Source organism: Ochotona curzoniae, unplaced genomic scaffold (assembly GCF_017591425.1).
Source record: "Ochotona curzoniae isolate NIBS_2020 unplaced genomic scaffold, NIBS_Ocur_1.0 scaffold_3208, whole genome shotgun sequence".
Taxonomy (NCBI): Eukaryota; Metazoa; Chordata; class Mammalia; order Lagomorpha; family Ochotonidae; genus Ochotona; species Ochotona curzoniae.
Window position 1 is genome coordinate 26,805,176 of NW_024467106.1, and position 21,476 is coordinate 26,826,651.

At 39.8% G+C, this 21,476-nt stretch overlaps 1 protein-coding gene across 1 annotated transcript in view; it reads left to right on the top strand.

Moving 5' to 3' along the window:
- Positions 1–21,476, top strand: part of ERP44 (endoplasmic reticulum protein 44) — a 96,380-nt gene that overhangs the window by 35,255 nt on the left and 39,649 nt on the right. The window contains exon 4 of the mRNA XM_041004288.1: positions 652–767. Coding sequence (XP_040860222.1) covers positions 652–767 — 116 coding nt within the window. The remainder of the gene's footprint in view (positions 1–651; positions 768–21,476) is intronic.

The window sequence follows — 21,476 nt, forward strand, 5'->3', positions numbered from 1 at the left end:
TATGTTTTTTAAAGAAAATATAGGTATTCTTGTTTAGTATTAAAATATTTGCTTCCGGACTTGCTATCATTAATATATTTGTATACTGATTGTATGTTAATATATATAATAATTAGTATATGATATATGCTATATTTGCCAATTTTAAGGGCAAATTTTGAAGTGACATATTTCATTATATACTATATATTCTTTAAATACAATGTGTTTTCTATGCTGAGTTGTCTGAGATTTGATTGAACTGGCCAGATTGATCTAATATTTGCAGTAATCCTAAATGATATTTGTACAGTAGTCTATAAAGATACTCGTAGAGAAAGCTGATTTTTTTGTGAGTGCTGAAACCTCAATAAATAATTCACATCCTAGGGGTACGTTTTAGAGGGCATATTTTGGATTTGTTTTAGGGCCTCTGAAAGATAATGTATTATATTAACACAATATTGGCTATTTTCATAAAGTGGAAAAAAACCCCACAGTTCTTGTAATCTGTAGTTTTTAAATTCATTCTTCATTTGATGACATTAGGGTTGATTGTCACTCAAAGACAATATGTATTGTGTATGTACCAAATATCAATGGGTAATAACTGAGAGAAGGTCTTATTACTTGTGCTTTTGGCTTCTTATTGGTATCCTTGTCTGTGTATAGGTGCCGTTTCAGCCAAATGTTACATCCCATTTTTGAGGAAGCTTCCGATGTCATAAAGGAAGAATATCCAAGTCAGAATCAAGTGGTGTTTGCCAGGGTTGATTGTGATCAGCACTGTAAGTACCTGACCAGGAAGTCTGGATCAGCTGTCGCTTCCTTACCACCCCTACCTCCAACCCACACGTCTTTCTCGTGGACAAACTCTGAAAGTTCTAGGAATGTTGATTAATTTGGTAGAATTTAATATACTTACAGCAAACTTACCATTCTGCCTGTGTGAATTGGTTTTGTTGCTTCTTTACATTGAAATGTGCTATATCATGCATATCGGTAGAAAACCAGAACTTTTTTTTTCTGAGAACACATACAAAAATTAAGAAGGTTTTAGAAGAAAAAATGGATTTCGACTAGTTGTAAAATCATGCAGAAATACAATCTTGTAGTCATTTCAAGTCAGTCAGATTTTTGTATGTTCTCTGATATTTTAATAATTCTGCCAAGATTGGCCTTTTAAGCTGTTTGTGAAGTATAATTAACTGTAGATACTGATTTTTATTAATTAGACAGATTATTCTCTGGAAAATCTTCATACTTCTCTGTGTATGTGACACATTTGTCTTCACTGAAGTTAGTGAGCTATAAATTATGCTTTGTTCTGAATACTCCTGTTCTTCAACTTTCTTCTTAGTATCACAGTTGTTGTATTTAGTGGCATTTGCTTTAGTTGTAGTATTTGGTTTATTGTGGCTTAGTTGTCATCAGTTGCATTGTGAGCTCTCCGAAGCAGGATTTTTTCCCCTCTTTTCTATGCTGCTTTTTAAGTGGAGACCGAGGTGCTCATTAATCTCTGTCTCAAGCCCCTTTCAGTTTCCGGGAGACAGAGACTACGCATTAAAAGCTTATTGCATTGAATTACTGATCAGTTGGCCTAAAAGCAGAGCTAGCTTCCATTCTGCAAATTTCCTGTCCTTTCTGATTAACCTATCAATTAGAATTGGTTTGTGGATACACATAACTTTATGTTTCATTGATGAGAAAGTGGAAATGAAGTCACTTAACTAATGTTATCTAGCTTAATTTCTAATCAGGCTGGGATTGGAATCCTGTCCCCCTGGCCAAAAGCTTTCACAGAGCTATTTGCTTCTTTTCTGTTCTGTTAAATAAAAATTTGGGGAATTTACTAGTATAGCCTTGTGCTAGACAGAATAACATTTTTTTAAATCTGTAATTAAAAAATCATTTAAAAAGTATATAGAAGGCCTGGCGCGATGGCACAGTGGTTAAGGTCCTCGTCTTGCACGCCCGGGATCCCATATGGGCGCCGGTTCTAATCCCGGCAGCCCCGCTTCCCTTCCAGCTCCCTGCCTGTGGTCCGGGAAAGCAGTCGAGGACAGCCCAAAGCTTTGGGACCCTGCACCCGCGTGGGAGACCCGGAAGAGGCTTCTGGCTTCTGATCGGCATAGCACTGGCCGTTGCGCTCACTTGGGGAGTGAATCATGGGATGGAAGATCTTCCTCTCTGTCTCTCCTCTCTGTATATCCGCCTTTCCAATGAAAAAATAATAAAAATAAATCTTAAAAAAAAAAAAGGTATATAGAGACCAGTGAGCAGAGAGATAGAAATCCCCAATGCCCTGGTTCACTTGTCAAATGCTCCCAAAAGCCAGGCCAGGACCAGGCCAAAGTCAGAAGTTCCCCATGTGGCTAGCAGGGATTCAAAGTACTTTGAGTAGTCAGGCACCTGCTGACTCCCAGGGTGTGTGTTAATGGAGCCAGAGCTTGAACCTGGGCCCTCTGATATGAGCTGTGGGTATCCCTTAACAGCTGCTCCCAGGAAAACATTTCAGAGTCTTCTCAGTCATGCCCTGTATTCTGTCTGCTAAGACTCGTAGCCAGACAGGGTGAAAGAGCAATCAAAGGTTGTCAGCACAGCACAGATTGTACTTCCACGCTGCTTTGGGTCTTTCCTCCTACTTCTTGCTGACAGGGAACATGATGTTTCTGGTGTAGGTTCTCATTTCAGATTTTTCTGTTCTTTATGTGTTTAATTAGGAATTACAGTACAGGTAAGAGTTTTTCTTTCACTGAATTTAAACCCGAAAATATGAAATTATATTCTCATGCTTCCAGTTATTTGGGAGGAAGTTTGATATTCGTATTGTTGAGTCATAAATATAATTTGTTTATGTATTAAACAGATTGACTTTTGAAATAAAACTGATATCAATGCTAGTAAGATTTCTTTTTATGGGAGCCAGAAGCAATAGTTTCAGAGTTGTTACTAATGAAAGTTAGATCAGATATTGTGTATTCTCTAAATATTTCAATGTCTTAGTTAATCTTTCTAAAAGATGGCATTTGAAACCTTTATTGATGATTTATTTAAGCTTTTTGCATTCTGCTAGAGTTTGTAAAGTAGATTGTATTTTGTTAACCTCTTCTGTGCTAGTAGGATTATAGAGATTTTGAACTGGAAGGAGTCCAGTGGAAGGGATGATACAGCAGGTTAAGCTGCCACCTGGGACACCCACATCTCATATCACAGTGCCTGGATCTGATTCCCACTGCACTTTCCATCCAACATCCTGCTAATAGGCACTCTAAGAAACGACAGGTGATAGTTTAAACTCTGCTACCCACATGGGAGACCTAATGGAGTCCCAGGCGCCTGGCCTGGCCTGGCCCAGCTCTGTCTGTTATGGGCTTTTGGAGAGTAAACCAGCAGGTGGAAGATTGCTCTGTTTCTATCTCTGTCTTTTTAAATTTATATGTCCTGTATATGAATGCCTAATAGGTAAATTGTCTTTTGTTAGGATTTGGGTTTCTTAAAAAGAGATTATGATTCACAAGTTTAAATGATACTGTATATATATTGGTACATATATAAAACGACAATCAAGATATTGAATATACCTGTCATCCCCTGGATACTCCTGTTGCCTTTTTGTGTCCCTCCCCCCCCCACCCCCCCCCCGCCAATTCTCAGAGCACCAGTCTCTTGTTCTAAATTAGCTTCTATTTTCTAGAATTTTATATAAATGCAGTCATATAGTATATGTTCTCATTATATCTGTAGTTTTATTTGTTTGTTTCTTTATTTAGCAGGATTATTTTGAGATTGTTCCACACTGTGTGTAACATTCATTTTTGTTATTTAGTGGCATTCCGTGGTGTAGCTGTATACCCCAATTTATGCATTTACCTAGTAGGATTATTTCCAATTTTTGACTATTACAAATAAAGCTGTGTGGACATTCAGGTCATTGTACTTATGCTTTTATTTGATGACAAATACCTGGGTGCAAAATGCCTGAGTCATATGGTAGGTTTGTGTTTACCTTTTTAAGACATAAACTCTTTTGTACTTATACTGTTTTACATATCTGTAGTTAGTGCGAGGGAATTTTACTTCCATATTCTTGCCAACACTTAGAATGTTCATTTTACATACTCTAAGTGTGGGATGCAGTGTGGGATGCTGGTTTTGTGTGTGTGTGTTTTAGTTAGCATTTTTCCTAATAATTAGTGATGTTGGGAATACCTTTGCATATTTATGTGACATTTGCACATGGCTAGGTAAGCCACCTATTCAAACCTTGCATATTTAATTAGATTGTTTCTGTTGGATTTGATTTATCTAGTATGAATATATGGCCTCTTTCAGATGTATTATTTGCTAATATTTTTCCCATTCTATTCATTTGAAAGTACCTCATTTTTTATTTATGGTTAAATACATGTAAAATTTACCATCTTAACCATTTTTTAAAAAGATTTATTTATTTTTATTGGAAAGGCGGATATACAGAGGGGAGGAGAGACAGAGAGGAAGGTCTTCCGTCTGATGATTCATTCCCCAAGCAGCCGCAACGGCTAGAGCCGAGTCAATCCGAAGCCAGGAGCCAGGAGCTCCTCTGGGTCTCGCACGTGGGTGCAGGGTCCTAAGGCCCTGGGCTGTCCCTGACTGCTTTTTCCAAGCCACAAGCAGGGAGCTAGATGGGAAGCAGGGCCGCCAGGACTAGAACTGGTGCCCATATGGGATTCTGATGTGTTAAAGACGAGGACTTTAACCACTATGCTATCACGCTGGGCACCATCTTAAACATTTTTAATTGTACAGTTTTAGTAGTGATAAGTTATTCACATTGTTGAGGACTCAATCTTAAAATGTTTCCATCTAGAAAAACTGAAATGATACACCCATTAAACAACAACTTCTCGTTCCTCCCTCCCCAACCCCCTGAAGAACACTGCTCTACTTTCTGTTTGTTCTTTGACTATTGTATGCTGAACTTTTGTGACTAGCTTTTTTCACTTAGTGTAATGTCCTCAAGAGTCACCTTTTTTTATTTTAACTTATTTCTTTGTTTTTTATGATACAGTTCCATAGGCACAGGGATTTCCCCTCTAATCTCCTCCCTTTGATTTCCCCTATTTTATTACAATAGTATAATCCTTCAACAAGACTTATGAATATAACATTCTGCTAAAGGGTCTGTCATGTCATTGTTGGTATAGACACTGGTAGACAGGCTAGTATATTTTAATCATTTCATTAAGAGTCCTCTTATTCAGAAGTAGAGATGCATACTGCAGCATATCTTCTCTTCCTGATAGGCTAGTCTTCATTATACAGTTTATCTATGAAAATATATGTGTATAAATGTTTACTTATGTATCTATCTTACTTATTTTGCATGAAGGTTGCCTTGTATCAGAGAGAAAAGATGACATTTGTCCTTTTGTGAGCGGCTTATTTCACTGAAAATAATGGTTTCCAGTTGGTACCATTATGTTGCAAATGGTAGAATTTCATTTTTAATGCAAGAGTAATATTCCATGGAGTAAATTTACCAAATTCATGTTGTTTGAATTTTCTTTTGAAGGGACTAGTGTTGTGGCATAGTACATTAAACTGTTGCCTGCAACACCAGTATCCCATATGGATACCAGCTTGTTATATGGATAACAATGTCCTCGTTGTTCTGACTCCCTGCTAAATGGCTTGGGAAAAGTAGCACAGGATGCCCTGAGTACTTGGGCCTGTGGTACTCATTTTGGAGATATAGGTGAAGCTCCTGGATTCTGGCTTTGGTCTGGCACAGTACTGGCTGTGGATGATTATTTAAACCCAGTGTATGGAGCATTTCATCCTGTTTCTGTCTCTCCCTCTATGTATATAACTCTTTCAAATAAGTAAATATATCTTAAAAAAAAAGAATTCCTTTTTGAGGCTGAATAATATTCCTTGTATATATCTAGTAGAGACTCGTTATTGGGGATGCATTCCAACATCCCCTGTAGATGGCCTAAGCAATGGATACTTTGAAATTACATACGCATACATAAACACACATACATATATACACAAAACATACATATATGCACTATATTTTTCCTTTGTAAAAATGGAAAAATTATCACTGCAGTTTTCCTGTGATAAAGGTTAGGCTTAACACAAGATGAACAATAATAACTAATAAAGTAGAATAATTATAGTAATAAAAGTTTACAGAATTATATTATTTATGGTAATAAACATTTAGTACTAAAATCTATGCATGTGATATCTTTTGCTGTCAAAATATTTTAGGGGGGGCTTATGTCATGGCATAATGGGTTGAGTTGCTGCTTGCAGTGCTGGCATCCTGGCTGTTTTGCTTCCTATCCTGCTTCCTGCTAATGTACCTGGGAAAGTAGCAGAGGATGGCCCAGATTCTTGAGCTCGAGAGTGAGAGACCCGGATGAAGCTCTTGGCTTTGATCTGGCAAGTTCCAGCTGTTGTGGGCACTTTGGGAAGTAAATCAGCAGATGGATGATATCTCTCGTTCTCTCCTGTATCCCTCTTCGTTATTTTGCGTTTAAAATAAATAAAATCAGTCTTTCAAAATATTTTTAGCAAGTTTTTAAATGTATTTTCATTTTGTGTGAAAGGAAGGGAAACAGGGACAGGAACAGGTATCTTCTGGTTCACAGTTCAGCTGCTGGGAATAGCTGAGGCCAGGCCAGGCCAAAGCCAAGAGCCTGCAACTCGTCTAAGCCTCCCGTGTGGTGTCAAGGGCCAAGGCCCTTGAGCCATCACCTGCTCCATTCCAGAGTACATTTTAGCAGGAGGCTGGAATTTGGACTGAAGCCAAGACTCAAACTCAAATGCTACATTATGGGATTTGGACATCCCAAGCTGCATTTTAACCATTATGCCAGATGCCCAACTCTAAAAATACTTAGTGTATGTTTGGCCTTTCATAGTTATCCTGTTAAACAAAGAGTTTTTCCTTTGTTAAACTTTCATTTATTTAAAAGGCAGACTGATACAGAGATTATCTAGCCATGGATTCACTGTCCAAATACCTTAACCAGGCTGGGCAAGGTGTAAGCTGAAAGTCTTTAACTTTATCTGGGACTTTGGCATTGGTGGCAGGAACTCAGCCACTTGCTCTCTACCAGGGTACACATTAATTGCGGGTTGGATCAGGAGTGCAACTCAGGCCTGAACCCTGGGAGACATCAGGTAGTCACCTGCCTAATCAGTGTACTAGGATGCCTGCTTTGTATTTTCGCTTTAAAGGAAGCACTTTATGATTTTCTTTGGTGTCTCCTAATTTCCACCATCACAATTCTTGTGCTTTGGGACCTTTATTAAGTAAAGGGAGAACTATCCTTGTTTAAGTTCTGCAGTATCCTGACATTGATCTGGTAATGAAGATGCTTTTGAGCGACAAGCAGGTAGTGTATGTAGTATGTATATGCTGGAAGAAGGAATGATTTACCTTCTGGGATAGAGGGGACAGGATGGTGTCCTATTTAATCATGCCACAAAGAGTGGTATGCATTTATTTATTGCATTTAGTCTGCAGGTCTTTTATTAGAAATTGTATTTTGAGACAGGAAGACAGAGTGTGAATGTGTTCCCATCTGCTTTTTTATTTCTCAGACACCTGTAATGACTAGGTTGGGCCAGGGAGTATGGAATGCAAGCCTGGTCTTTCATGTGGATGGTTAGAAACCTGGTAACTTGAGCAGCTCTGACCACTGGCTCCCAGGATCTGCATTGGCAGGAAACTTAGCTGAAACCAAACTCAGGGACTCTGATGTGGAATCCAGGTGTCTTTAAATAAAATGCCCACTCCTGGGTCTTTCAGATTAACTCTGATTTGTACATTTCTCAGTCTTCATTTTTCAGACCCTTGACAGTTTTTAGGCATTTGGTCAGATGTGTTTTTGGATATTTTGGTCCTCATTTTGGGATTCTCTGGTGGGCTTTTTTTTTTTTTCAGGATGTGCACATCTTTTCTGAGATGTATCCCTAAATGTTTATTGTTTGTTGATGCTACTTCAAATGTCACAAATTTTACATTTTAATCCCATTTTTGTGTTGTTACTATATGGGAATAGAACTGATTTTTTTCCCTTTTTAAAATTTATATAAGTTGGATAAATTTCACATATGTTACAATACAAATTTTAGGAGCTTAGGAATGCTCTCAACTCTACCCCCCCTCCTCTCTGCATTCCCCATCTTCCCTTCTCCATTATTAATTTTTTTTTCTGTTATTTTACAAGAGCATACTTTGATTTCATGGCAGAATCAAAGATTTAACACTCAGGTAAAGATATCAGCATATGGCAAGTAGAAAATGATAACAAAAGAACAGCGTAAAAACCTACTATTCTTCAGGAATATAAACAAAGGCTGTGCGTAATAAGCAAATCCCAGATTGTCACTGTTACAGTATTTTTGTAGATAGTAGTTTTTGCACTGTGTGTTATTACAGATCAGGGAACCATGTGATATTTATCTTTCTAAGACTGGCTTATTTCACCAACTGTAGTGGTTTCCAGTTGCATCCATTTAATTTGAGAAGGCAAGATTTCGTTCTTATTTTACGGATGAGTAGTATTACATAGTTTATATATATCATATTTTCTTTATGCAGTCATCCATTATTGTTGGGCATCTGTGTTGATTCCATATCTCAGCTATTGTGAACTGAGCTGCTCTAAACTTGGTAGTACAGATAACTCTCATATGCTGATTTCATTTATTTTGGATAAATTCCCAGGAGTTGGATGGCAGGGTCATATTGTAAATCTATTTTCAGATGTCTGATTAGTGGCCGTTCTGTCTTCCATGATGTTTATACTCATTTACAATCTTGTTCATAGTGTACTAGAGTTTCCTTTTCCCCACATCTTCGCCAGGATTGATTGGTTTTTTTTTTTTTTTTTGAGTTTTGAATGATAGCCATTCTAACTGGGGTGAAAGGAAACCACATTGTGGTTTTTATTTGCATTTCAGTGATGGCTTGTGAGCCTGAGCATTTTTCTTGTCTGTTGGCCACTTGAATTTCATTCTTTAAGAAATACTAGGTCATGTCCTTTCCTCATTTTCCCCCCGCCCTTTTAAATATTTATTTGTTTGTTTGTTTATTGGAAAGGCAAATTTATAGAGAGAAAAGAGAGAGAGAGAAGGTCCACTGGTTCACTCCCTAAGTGTCTGCAGTGACCAGAGCTGAGCTGATCCAAAGCCAGGATTCAGGAGCTTCTTCTGGATCTCCCATGTGGGTGCAAGGGCACAAGTACTTGAGTCGTCCTCTATTGCTTTCCCAGGCTACAAGCAGAGAGCTGGATGGGAAGTGGAGCAGCCAGACTAGCACCCATTTGGGATGCCAGCACTGTGAGGTGGAGATGAGCCTCATGCTCCACCATGCCAACCTCCTTTCCTTGTTTTCTTAATTGGACTGCTTGTTTCATTGCTGTTGAATTTCTTGAGCTCTTTACAGATCCTGGATATACTATTCCCATGTCAGTTGCATAGTTTGCAAATATTTTTTTCTCATTCTTTTGGTTCCCCCTTCACTTAGTTTATGGTTTCCTTTGGGGTGTACAAGCTTCTTAACCTGATATAATCCCATTTGTTTAATTTTGCTTTTTTTTGCCTGTGTCTCAGGGCCCTTTTCCAAGAAGTCTTCACTTACATCTGTTTCTTACAGAGTCTCTAATATTTTCTTCCAGTAATTTGATTTCAGTTCATAGATAAGTGCTTTACTCACTTACAGTTGATAGTGTAAGGTGGAGGTCCTGTTTCATAGATCAAAATTTCCCAGCACCATTTGTTGAAAAGATTGTGCTTCTTCCCTAGAATGACTTTGATTCACTTAACAAAAACAGGTTGATTGTAGATCTGTGGGTCTCCTGTGTTTCCATGTAAATTTTAGCATCATTTTTTTCTAGATTTAAGAAGGTCTGGAATGGGATCACATTTAATCTGTAAATTACTTTTTGGTATGGATATTTTTATGATATTAATTCTGCCAATCCATGTAAATGAAATGTTTCTTCCTTGTTCATGATTCTCATGTTTCTGTTTGTATTATTAATTATTTGTAGAAGCATCTGTTTTTCTCCTCTGAGGGAGTTAATTTTCAAACTATACCTTTGTGGCTAGGTGGAATGACTGCTCCTTCAGTGGGTATCTGGAGATGTGTGTTAGGTGTGGGCGGTAGTCTGTGCTCAAGTATGACATAGGAGTCCAAGATGATACCCAAGCTGAGCGTGGTAGACTAGCCGTTCCAAGCATAATGAAATCTCTTCAGAATCCACTGGCTGACATAATCTCTTCATGTTTGGGGTTCTGAGATCAGCAGTTCAGTTGGAGGGATTTCCAAAGAAACTTGGTCTGAGGTGATCCCAGACCGGATTCTTGTGTGTGCTTGCCAGTACATGGTCTGGCACAGTCTGTCGCGCCAATCAGCTTATGCACATGCTGGTTGTTGGAATTGCTGGATCAGCCCTGTCTTCCATGGGAACCAGTGGTTGCTGCAGTCCAGCCTGATCCTGCCCACTTCATACTTGGTCCTCCCACAAACCAGTGGGAGCTGCAGCCTAGGTGGGTCGACTCACCAAAACCCCTACCAGGCCTACCCCTACCCTGGTTCCCATGCATGCCAGTATGTACCTCAGACTTGTTCAGTCTGTCCCACATCCCATTTAGCTCTCATACATGTCAGTGGGCTTTGAAGCCTAGTTCAGCCCAACCGGCCCTACTATCCAACCCACACACATGTCAGTGGGTGCTGTTCTGTCTAGCCACCCCTGCCACAATCCTGGTTTTTATGCTGTCCAGTAGAAGTGATAACCCAAGATAACCTACTATTTTTCTCCTAGGCCACTCCCACTCCCGGATTATGCACTCTCCAGGTGGTTCTGCAGTTTAACTTGACAAAATTATCCCACAGTGCCAGCCTCTGCCATCTGATGCTGCGGCTAAGCCCAACCCACTCTGATTTATGCTTGCACCAGTAGGAACAGTCAGCCCAGCCTGGCTTTTCCATGATCTAGCTCACATGAGGCCCACAGGTGTTGTAGCCCTGCTTGGTCTGGTCTGCCCCCATCCCAGCTCACGCTGTCCAGTGGGAGTAGCTGTCCAGCAGGAGATCTTTCTATATTCCCCCTGCCAGCTTTGCCCCTTTCCTCCTGGTTCTCACGTGTGCTGGTTTTCGGTGCTGTGGCCCAGTCTGGTATGGCCCACCTCACCTTGGCATTTGCCAATGTGTGTTGTAGCCTGGCCTGGCCCAGCCCAGCCCCAACTGCAACTGATGCTGGTGAGGGTTATAGCCTAGCCCAGCCCAGCAGGCATCCAATCCCAGCCGTAATGTGCGCTGGTATGTGTTGCGACAATACCTGGCCCGAACTACACTCTGTTCTGGTGCTTGGATTCGCCAGCAGGTGATGTGAACTGGTTCAGTCTGGTCTGGGCTGCTCCCTGTTGTGGTTCTTGCACTCACCTGTAAGGACTGTGTCCCACTAGAGGAGTTTCCCAAGCTCCTCCATCAGAACCTCTCCCAAAGCCAGATCTTGTACATACTGGTGGGTTCATTAGCCAGCCCTACTTAGTTCACCTCCTGTCCTAGCAGGAACAGTGGCCTTTCCTGACTGGCCTTTAACCCATTCCGGTTCTTATTGTTGGATATTTCAGCCCAGCCAAGCCTGGTCCATACCCAGACACTGCTCACATATGACTCAGTAGGGCAGAGACCTAGCGTAGTTCATCCTATATCTACCCTGGTCCTCCAGAGCACCAGATGATACTGGAGTCTAGCCCGACTTGGTGCGTCCAGTCCCAGTCCATACTTGTGCCAAGGGAGACTACAGCCATATCCAGACCAGAACGCAGCCCCCACTCCAGTCCCCTCACTCACCAGTGGGTACCCAAACCCAGTTAGGGTTCTTCTTGGTTCTCCAATCAGGCCTTTCCCATCCATAGATTGTGTGCATGCCAGTGGTTGCTCTGACCCAGCTTGGCATAGCCTCTCACCTGTCTTGGCCTTTGCCTTTGATCTGTGGCCTAGTATCCCTGACTCATGCAGACCAGTCAGTCAGTGTAAGAGCCTAGTTCAGCATGACCTGTGTTCCATCCTAATTTCTGTTCTTGCTTGTGAGTTAAGGATTGCTCGGCCCTGCCTAGTCCACCCCCTTCCAGTTGCATTTCAGCCCAGCCCACATCCTATTTTAGGGTGCACATTCAGGTGCTGCTGCCTTGACCTGCCTAGACTATTGTTGGTTCCTTTACCCGTAAGTGATGGCAGGTTCCATGGTCACACCTAGCTCAGCCCATCACCACCCCAACTCGCGAGCTAACCAGCAGTACTTGTATTTCACAGGGTTAGGTACACACTTCCCACAGAGAATCTACCCCCGGATCTGGTTCTTTCACATGTTGGTTAGTGTCCTGACCCTGCCAAGTGTGACCCATCCCCTGTTCCACCACTCAGGTACTAGTACCTAGCCCTGCCAGACAGGCCCCCAGCCATAGCTTTTGTGTGGACTGGTGTGTGGCAGTCAGTGATGCTGTAAGCCCATCTCAGGATTCTCATGTGAGTTCGTGCTGGTCCAAATAAAACTTATGGAATCTCTCCTCCAGACCCTCAGATCTCATTCCTCAGGCTTGCAAGCAAGCTCAGTGACCCCATTGCTAGAAATTACACAGAATTCATCCCTCACCTATACTCATGCTAGCCTTATCCCTGGATGTCCCTAGGCAGCAACTACATACCCTAAAAACTCTAGAATTCGCTGCCAGGCAGCCAGAAAGCTGAGCCTGGTGCCTAAGGGCACACTGGCTGCCCAGCAGACAGGACTCTGTCACTGTGTGGCTATGGTGCCCATCAGCTGAGTCCCAGGCATTGCATCCTACCTGGCTCGAGTACTCTCCACAAGCGGGTCGCCAGCACTGTGGAGGCTGCTGTCACCGGAGCCGCCAAGGTCAAACTCCCACCCCCTAGTTTCCTGCTACCAAAAGGTGGTGGTTGCTGGGTAGGGCTAGAGGCCTTAATCTTATCCCAGGATTTCCTCATGGTGTACTCACCATGGAGGGAGAAATATCTCTGTGCGGCCTCTCAGCAGTCAGGACTCTCACCATGTGGCAGTGCTCCCCATGGGTCAAGTCCCAGGCATTGATCCAACCTGGCTCAGGTACTCTCCACAAGCGGGTCGCCACCACTGTGGAGGGCTGCTGTCACCCGAGCCACCAATGTTAAACTCCATAGTCTATATTTTTGAGGAATGTTCCGTTTGTACCTAATTTTTGGAGGGTGAATGGGTGTTGAATCTCTGCATCGGTTGAGGTGACCATTTGGTTTTTATTATTCTTGCTATTGCTGTGATTTATGACGTTTCTTGATTTGTGAATGTTGAATCCTTGCATTTCTGAGAGTAAGTCCCATTTGGTTGCGATGTATTATCTTTTTGATGTGGGTCTCTATTCTGTTTGCTACTATCTTATTGAGAATCTTTACATCTACATTCATTGGGGGAAATAGTTCTGTAGTTTTCATGTTATGCTTTGGTTTTGGTATCAAAATAATGCTGGCCTCATAAAAATTATTTGGCAGAATTCCGTCCTGCCCAATATTTTGGTATAGTTTAAAGATTATTGGATTACTTCCTCTTTGAATGTTTTATAGAAATTAGTGGTAAAGCCATCAGATCCCAACATTTTCCTTGACGGAAGGCTTTTGATTACTTCAGTCTCATTGCTTCAGTCTCATCTCTTGTTATGAATCTGTTTAGGTTCTGTGTATCTTCCTGATTTGTTCTTGGTAGGCTATATAAATCCAGTAATTTATCTATTTCTTTGAGGGTTTCCAGTTTACTAGCTTGTAGTTCTTCATTACTATTGATCCTTTGTGTTTCAGTTGTATTGATTGTAGCTTCTTTTTCCATCTCTAATTTCATTTATTTGAGGTTTCCACTTACTTTCTTTGTAAGTCTGTCTAGAGATTTATCTATTTTGTCTTTTCAATAAACCAACTTTTTGTTTGGTTGATCATTTGTATTTTTTTAGTTTCAATTTCATCTATTTCTGCATCTTTAGATCTTTGAGACATTTCTCCTTTTAATGTAAGCACTTAATACTATGAAGTTCCATGCTAAGGCTGCTTTTGCTGTATCACACAGACTTTGATATGTTTTTATTTTCACTTATTGTAAGTTATGGATTTCCTTTTTAATTTCTTCTGTGACTTGTCGGCCATTCAGTAGCATGCTGTTTAAGTTCTAAGTGTTTATGAGTGTTCTATTCTTTTCTTATTGACTTGTAGTTTTATTCTTTAGTGGTCTGAGGAGACTCATGGCATAATTACATTCTTTAAATTTTCTCATCTTAATTTGTGGACTAATATATGAACTATCATAGAAGATGTGCTGGTGAGAAGAATGTGTGTTCTGTAGCTATTGGGCGAAGTGTCCTATAAATGTCTTTTAGGTCTGTTTTCTGGCTAGTTATGTTTCAATTCCAGTGTATCTTTATTGCTTTTCTATCTGGATGATGTGTTCATTGGTAACAGTGGGTTGTTGAACTCACTGCTGTTGTGTTGGAGTCTGTCTCTCCCTTTAGGTCTAATAGTATTCTCTGTATAGATCTAGGTGATCTGGTTTAGATACATTTGTGTTTGATTGTTATATCTTGTTGAATTGAATCTTGTGTCAAAATATAATGCTTTTGTTTCCCCCCTTTTCTTTCTTTTTTACAGTTTTTGATTTAAAGTCTGTTTTGTCTTATATAAGAGTATCTATACCAGTTTGCTTTTGCTTTTATTTTCCTGGCATTTCATTTCCAACCCTTCACTTTTAGTCTTTGTGTTTTCTTGTGAAGTGAATTTCTTGTAAGTTATAGCAATGTAATTCTAGCCATCCTAAGTCTTTTGGTTGGTAAATTTACTCCATTTACATTCCAGGTTAGTATTGATAGGTAAAAACTGAGACCTTGTCATCTTTGTTGTATAATGATTTTACCTGCTGTGTTAGTCAATTTGGTGGTAACATGTGTTTTCATGTTTACTTCCAAAGAATTTCTTATAAGGCTGGTTTGATGGTGGTGAATTCTTTACTTTTGTTTATCTGAAAATACTTTATTTCTCCTTCAATTTTAAAGAATACCTTCATTGGATATAATATTCCTGGTTGGAAATTTTTTTTTTTCATTTAAGACTTGAATATGTCACCTCACTCTCTTCAGGCCTGTAGTGTTTCCACCGAGAAGCCTGATGTTAGTCTATTTGATTTTCCTTTTTATATAGCTCATTGTCTGTTGGATTAGTTGCTTGTCTTTGTCTTTTGACAGTTTGATGACAGTAAGCCTTAAATCTGCTCAGGATTCTTTTAATGTCTTGTATCTGAATGCCCATGTCTCTTTTAAAACCTGGGAAATTTTCAACTATTACTTCACTTGGCAGGTTTTCAATACCTTTTTCCTTTTCTTTCAGGAGGCTGTAGTACAAATATTTAGTTGGTTAATGGTATCCTATATTTCCATAGACTTTCTCTATTTCTTTTAATTCTTTCTATTTTTGTGTGATGGAGCTATTTCAACAATCTTGTTCTTGGAGTCAGAAATTCTTTTACTTGATCTATCTTGCTATTAAAACTCTCAGCTGTATTAAGAAAAAAAAAGATTTATTTGAAAGGCAGAGTTACAGAGACAGAGAGGGAAAGAGATATTTTCCATCCGTTACCTTACTCCACAAATGGCTGCAATAGCCAGAGCTGGGGCAGTCTGCACTGGGAGCCAGGAGCTTCTTCTAAATCTCCCATGTGGATACAGGGACCCAAGGACTTGGGCCATCCTCCACTGCATTCTCAGAAGACCATAAGCAGGAAGCTGGATTGGGAAGTGAAACAGCTGGGATACAAACTGGCACCTGTATGATATGCCAGCGCTTTTAGGTAGAGAACTAACCTATTATGCCACAGTTGTCCCAGATGCAGGAGCTTTTTTTGGGTCTCCCATGTGGATGGCAAGGGCTTTGCTTTTGGGTGAGCCCAGAAATGTAATCTCAGATTGGTTTCTTTTTTCTTAGTCTGTGATCCAGTCTGCTGCAGTCTGTAGGGATTAAAGTACTACTTTGAGATGAATAAGACATTGGAGGTCTATCTGTAGTTTACAGAGAGCTAAGTGTCAGTCTCCCTGGTGAATGTGATAGCCAGGGCCACCTTCTTGGCACTGAGGGAGACAAAGTTGGCTGCCCCTCATCCTGTTGGAAGCTTGAGCAGTGTGGTGGGTTGAGGCACCAGCTGCTGTAGCCTGGGACTATGTTTTATGGATGAACCCTTCCTTGGGTCCTGCAAGGAGTATTCAAGTGGTGCTGTAGCTTGAAAGGTGAACAGTGTTAGTCCTAGGACTGTAGGATGTGACCTGGCCCCAGTTTTGGTCCTATGTGATGTCTACAGTGTACATAGGAGATTTTACTTCACAAGGTGTAGTCCAGAGAGGGTGGGTGCAAGTAGTTCTTCCTGTGCCCACCAGGTAGATTAAGGTGATACCAAGAAACTTAGACCAAACTGTTATAGTCCTGGTGTGGCATGATATAGTGAGATCATTACCTGGATCTCCCGTTGTGGAAACAGGTTATTTTAGGGTAGGGCCTGTTTTTGGTGTTAGCGCCCAGAAGCAAAGATGAATCGCCCTGACTCCTTTTGACTAATGCCTAGAAAGTCCCACAGTTGCAGGGTACAGAGGTTTGTCCTTCTCTTTGTGGGTCACCCTGACTCTCGACTATGATTTTCACAGGAGCATAACAGAGATAGGCTTGCAGCTTCTCACTGCTGGGTATGATACTGTGCAAAGTGCACAGGTCGGGGAGGAAAGGAAAGCAATGGAGCTTCCACATTCTGCTCTCCAGGCTGAAGTAGAAGTCAGTGGGTGACTCTTGGATAAAACAGCACACAGCAATTTTCTCCTTCCTTGATGTGGTAGAATGGTGGCTTATAGCTGGTAGCTGATTATACTTGCACAGCTCACTGCGGAGGTATCTCTGCCTTCTCTCCTCTTGTCCTTGTATTTTTTTTTTAATACACTTTGCTGAGAATTTCAGGCATCAGTCAGACCCCTAGAACTGCAATCTCTCTTTTTGTTCTTTTTGTATCACAGTGTATGTTTAAGGTAGTGTGACTGCACCCTATTCAGCCATATTGAATCTCCCCAAGGTGTGAAATTTCTGAAGTAGAATAAAACATAGGGCGTGTGAGGGAGCTGGAGCATTTTGTTTACAGATGAAGACCCTGCAAGATGCAGAGACTGGGTGAGCCACCAAGATTACACGACTAACCCAGGAAAATGCAGTGCTCACTAGCTAGTAGTACAGTTTCCAGGTACAACATAATTTAAATGAGATTACTCATGGAAAATGAGAAATCTCCCATTAGTGTGTAAGATCAAGTAAAAACTTCTTGCTGTGAATTGAAGAATAATATGTATGAATAATCTCTAATGGATCATTCTATAAACAAAACGTAGGGATCTTATAGGTGTTACTTCTGTGCTATGTGGCCAAGCCATCTACTGAAGTAGAATTTTTTGATTAGGACCAGAAAATTTGTATATAATTCTACTTTCTAATTTGTATATAATTGGGCAAATCAGTTAAAAAGGTTTTTGAATTTGCTTCCGTACTGACTGTTTGTGTGTAGTGAGAAAAAGACATGTGATAGCCGTAATTCAGTAAATGGTCGCTTCTGGGTGAGGGTATACAGGTCCATTGAATTACTCCTTCATCTTTTCTGTAAATTTAAAAATTTTCAGTTTTATGAAGTTTATATTTAAAGAGTCAACACCAGGGAACTTAAATCTCCCAAGTGTGAGGCAGAGGCCTAAACACCAGAGTCATCTTTTGCTGTTTTTCTCGTGCGTCTAGCAGAGACCTGGATTGGAAGTGGAGCACCTGGGACTAGAATTGGCACCTATATGTTGAATGTGGTGACACAGGTTGCAGCTTTACCCATTTATGCCCCTTATGCCCACAAGGCCAGCCACAAACCATTGAAGTTACAGTTTCCTTGAACAAATCTTTACTGATATTTTGAGCGGTATTTAGAACTACTATGGGTTTTGGAAAATGATCCATGTTGGTTGTGTGACTGTCCCAAGTTTCTCATGGAAAGCTTCTTATGAAAATGTCTGTCACTGTAGGCTCTATTTTTTGAGGGAGTGGGTACCCTAATGCCACCTTCTCTCTTAAGGTGTCTTATCCTGGGCATTGGCACTTCTTCCTTAATCAGACATAATGACAAATGCATATGCCTTTGGTGACTGTTTTCCTGATACCGTGTAAAATTCATGCCTGTGATAGAAAGAATGCTTAATATTGGGGAATCTAATATTCCTTCAGTAGATAAAGTAAGGAGAGCCAGCTTCTCCCATCTATACATGGCAAAAGGTTTGATAAAGCCTAATACAGTTTCTTGAAAGAAATCAATGTTATAAAATATACAAATCAGCATATACTTGCCTTTAATATTTTTTCTTTTGGGGAGTGAATCAACGGACAGAGGATCTTTCTGCCTCTCCTTTTCTCCATATATCTGACTTTCCAATAAAAATTAAATAAATTAAAAATTTTTTTGTTTTCTTTCATAATGTTACAAGATTAAGTTGAAGTGTGACATGTTTGAATTTAGATCTGAATTCTGTCTCTGTTAGAAACCTTGTATATTGTGCTACTTTGGGAATTTTTTTAATAAAGAGGGTTTTTTTTCCCTTTTTTTTTTTTTTTTTTTTTTAAGTAAAGTTACAGAGAGAGACATCTTCCATCTGCTAGTTTGCTCCCTGGATGGCCACATTTGCTGGGGCTGGGCCAGAGCAGAGCCAAGAGCTGTGAGCTTTTTCCAGGTCTCCCACGTGAGTCAAGGGACCAAGGACCTGGGCCGTCTTCTCCTGTTCCCCAGGTGCATTAGCAGGGAGCTAGACTGGAAAGTGATGTGAATCAGACTCTGAATGAAGATTTGTCAACAGTACAAAAACAAATGTATTTTCCTTTTAAGGAAAATGATATAATTTTGAAATATGTAAAAAATGAGAGTAAAACAGTTCTTATGACAGGTATAAAAACTGTGATAAGAAAACATTTGTGTAGTTTAGTTTTCTGTTTTATTCACTTGTTGATAAAACTGTCATCATCAGTAATTAGTTAGATTTGGTAAAACGTGGCAGAAAATATTTTACTGTACTGTTGTGAAATAATGACCTAAGTCTATTTGAAGTACCTAATACAGTATCTACAGAGGAACAGTATATAAATGTTAATGACTATTTATGATTCAATATTGGGTGGAAAGCATAAAAATTGACTCAGTTGGAAAGTGACCATTGCTACAAAGAGAATTGATAATGTTCTTTGTAGTGCTGTCCACGCTGTTGAAACTCATTTTGCCACTTTGATGTTTGGTTGAACTCAAGAGTTTTATTTTGTTTTGTTTTTTCCTCAATTGAAACATACCGTTGCTAATTACCCAGAATCCCAGAATATAGACCAAAATATTAATATTGTTTTTTCCCCCAGTAATGGTTGCATTACAGATGAATTTTGTTCTTATCTCTTCCCATTTCTGTACACATCCATATACCACAGAGCATGTTTACACTCACAGGGGCATGTGTACACACATGTGCTCACTCACACTTCATTCCCTTGTTCTAACTGTGGATCATGATGGCACTTCATCTCATCCTAGTTCACTTAGGGACTTGGGAAATGGGATTCATCCTTCTGGGGTGTTATGAGAGGTCTTGGTTGTTTACCCCTGGTAGGACTAGGTTCTCTGCTGACCTCCAGTGGCGGTCCATCATATGACACTGAGCAAAAGGCATTCCTGTGTTAATTTCTAACTAATGCAGAATTTTGAGGCTCCCAAGTGCATTTTTAGGAAAGTACTTTGTAATGGTCCTTGGATTGGGCCGTACACTTGAGTTACTCTTGCCTATCTGTCCTCCAATGCAGTTTGAACCTTCCTTGAAAATTAGGAAGCTTTTATTGAAGCTGTATGTACATACCACATTAAGAACAAGAATGTGAAGAATTCATGTGAATAGAATAGGATTTGGGTGAGGCTAAGACTAAATTCTGAGTATGCTTCTGGGATTTTTTTTTTGTAATTTTTTTTTTTTTTGCTTAAATTTTTGTAATTTTGGTGTGAGAGAGAGAATGTGTGTGTTTGCCTGGTCTTGTGGATGAACATTGCTTGGGAATGGGAAGAGGTACATAGTAGCAGTTGCTTCTGTTGGAAGGCAAGAACTATAAGACCTTTCTTGTGAAATCATCTGCCTCTCTGTACTGCCTGCCATGCATAATCATAGAAGAGAGGAACATTGCTAAGACAAAGCAGTGAGACACTTCTCTCTTTTGGAACCCTACTGGGCTTTAGTGAGGCAGGGTGGCAGGACCCATCAAGGAAAAGTAAATGACCATTGAAGCAAAAACACACACTAATTTTCCAATCAGCTGACTCTCAACCTTCTGAAGTTTATAATTCCTTTGACACCCATTTTAGCTTTTGATTTACCCAATTAACGAAAAAACACTTTTATACTCCCATAAGTCCTTCTTTGTTATATTGTCAAAATGTCACATTGTAATTATCTTAAAATCACTGCCCAACGCTTAAATTTCTTTCTGTCTGAGATTATTGATCAATATAATTTTAAGGTTTTTACTACTTCATAATTGAAAGCTGCTTCATTACGCAGCATACCTGCTGTTATGATGTTATTTAAGAATGAAGCAAGTGAATATCTAATCTCCTAGTACTCTTTAAAAATCATTTAGTCTTTTTCTCTTTATAACCAGGATTTTAAGGTGACTTTGTTATTGTAGTGTTTAAAGTTGTAAACAGATGCTTGTCATGTCTGTCAGAGATATTGCTGTAGCTTCCTTACTAGTCTGCTTCTCCTCTACCTTCAAGTGATTATCACTCAGTGACTGCTTGTCACCAACAGGGTAAAACTCAGATTCCTTCTCATACATAGCCTTTAAGAGTCTCTCGAGTCCAGTCTCTAGCCTTGTTTATTCTATTCTTATTTCCTGCAGATCTGCCATTAACACACGGCTTTTTCATTATCAACTAATTCACCAAGTGCAAAAATTAGAAGCATTGTGCTTCTCAATACCCTATCAATTTTCATACTGTCTGTAGGCTACAAATGGAAAATAGATGTTTCTTATTAGACTGGTTTCTTTCCTTTTGAATCTCGCTCATATCATTTAGATCTTTAAAAAAAAAGAATTTAGTGGTTTTTACTGGCAAATTAAGCAATAGCCTTATTTATGGAACATTTTATCTTCAGAGTTTGATACCTAATTTTAGCTTTTAAACTTTTTAGTATTATTTGTCTTTTGCCAGTTTTGGGGCAAAATGTTATTTGGTAGTTTTAATTTGTAACTGCCTGGTTACAACTGAGATTGCCAGGGCACCTAGCTAGTTGAAACAAATATTAACAGACTTCAACAGAGGTAAAGCCTCCACTACTATGATAGTGGGGAACCTTAATACCCC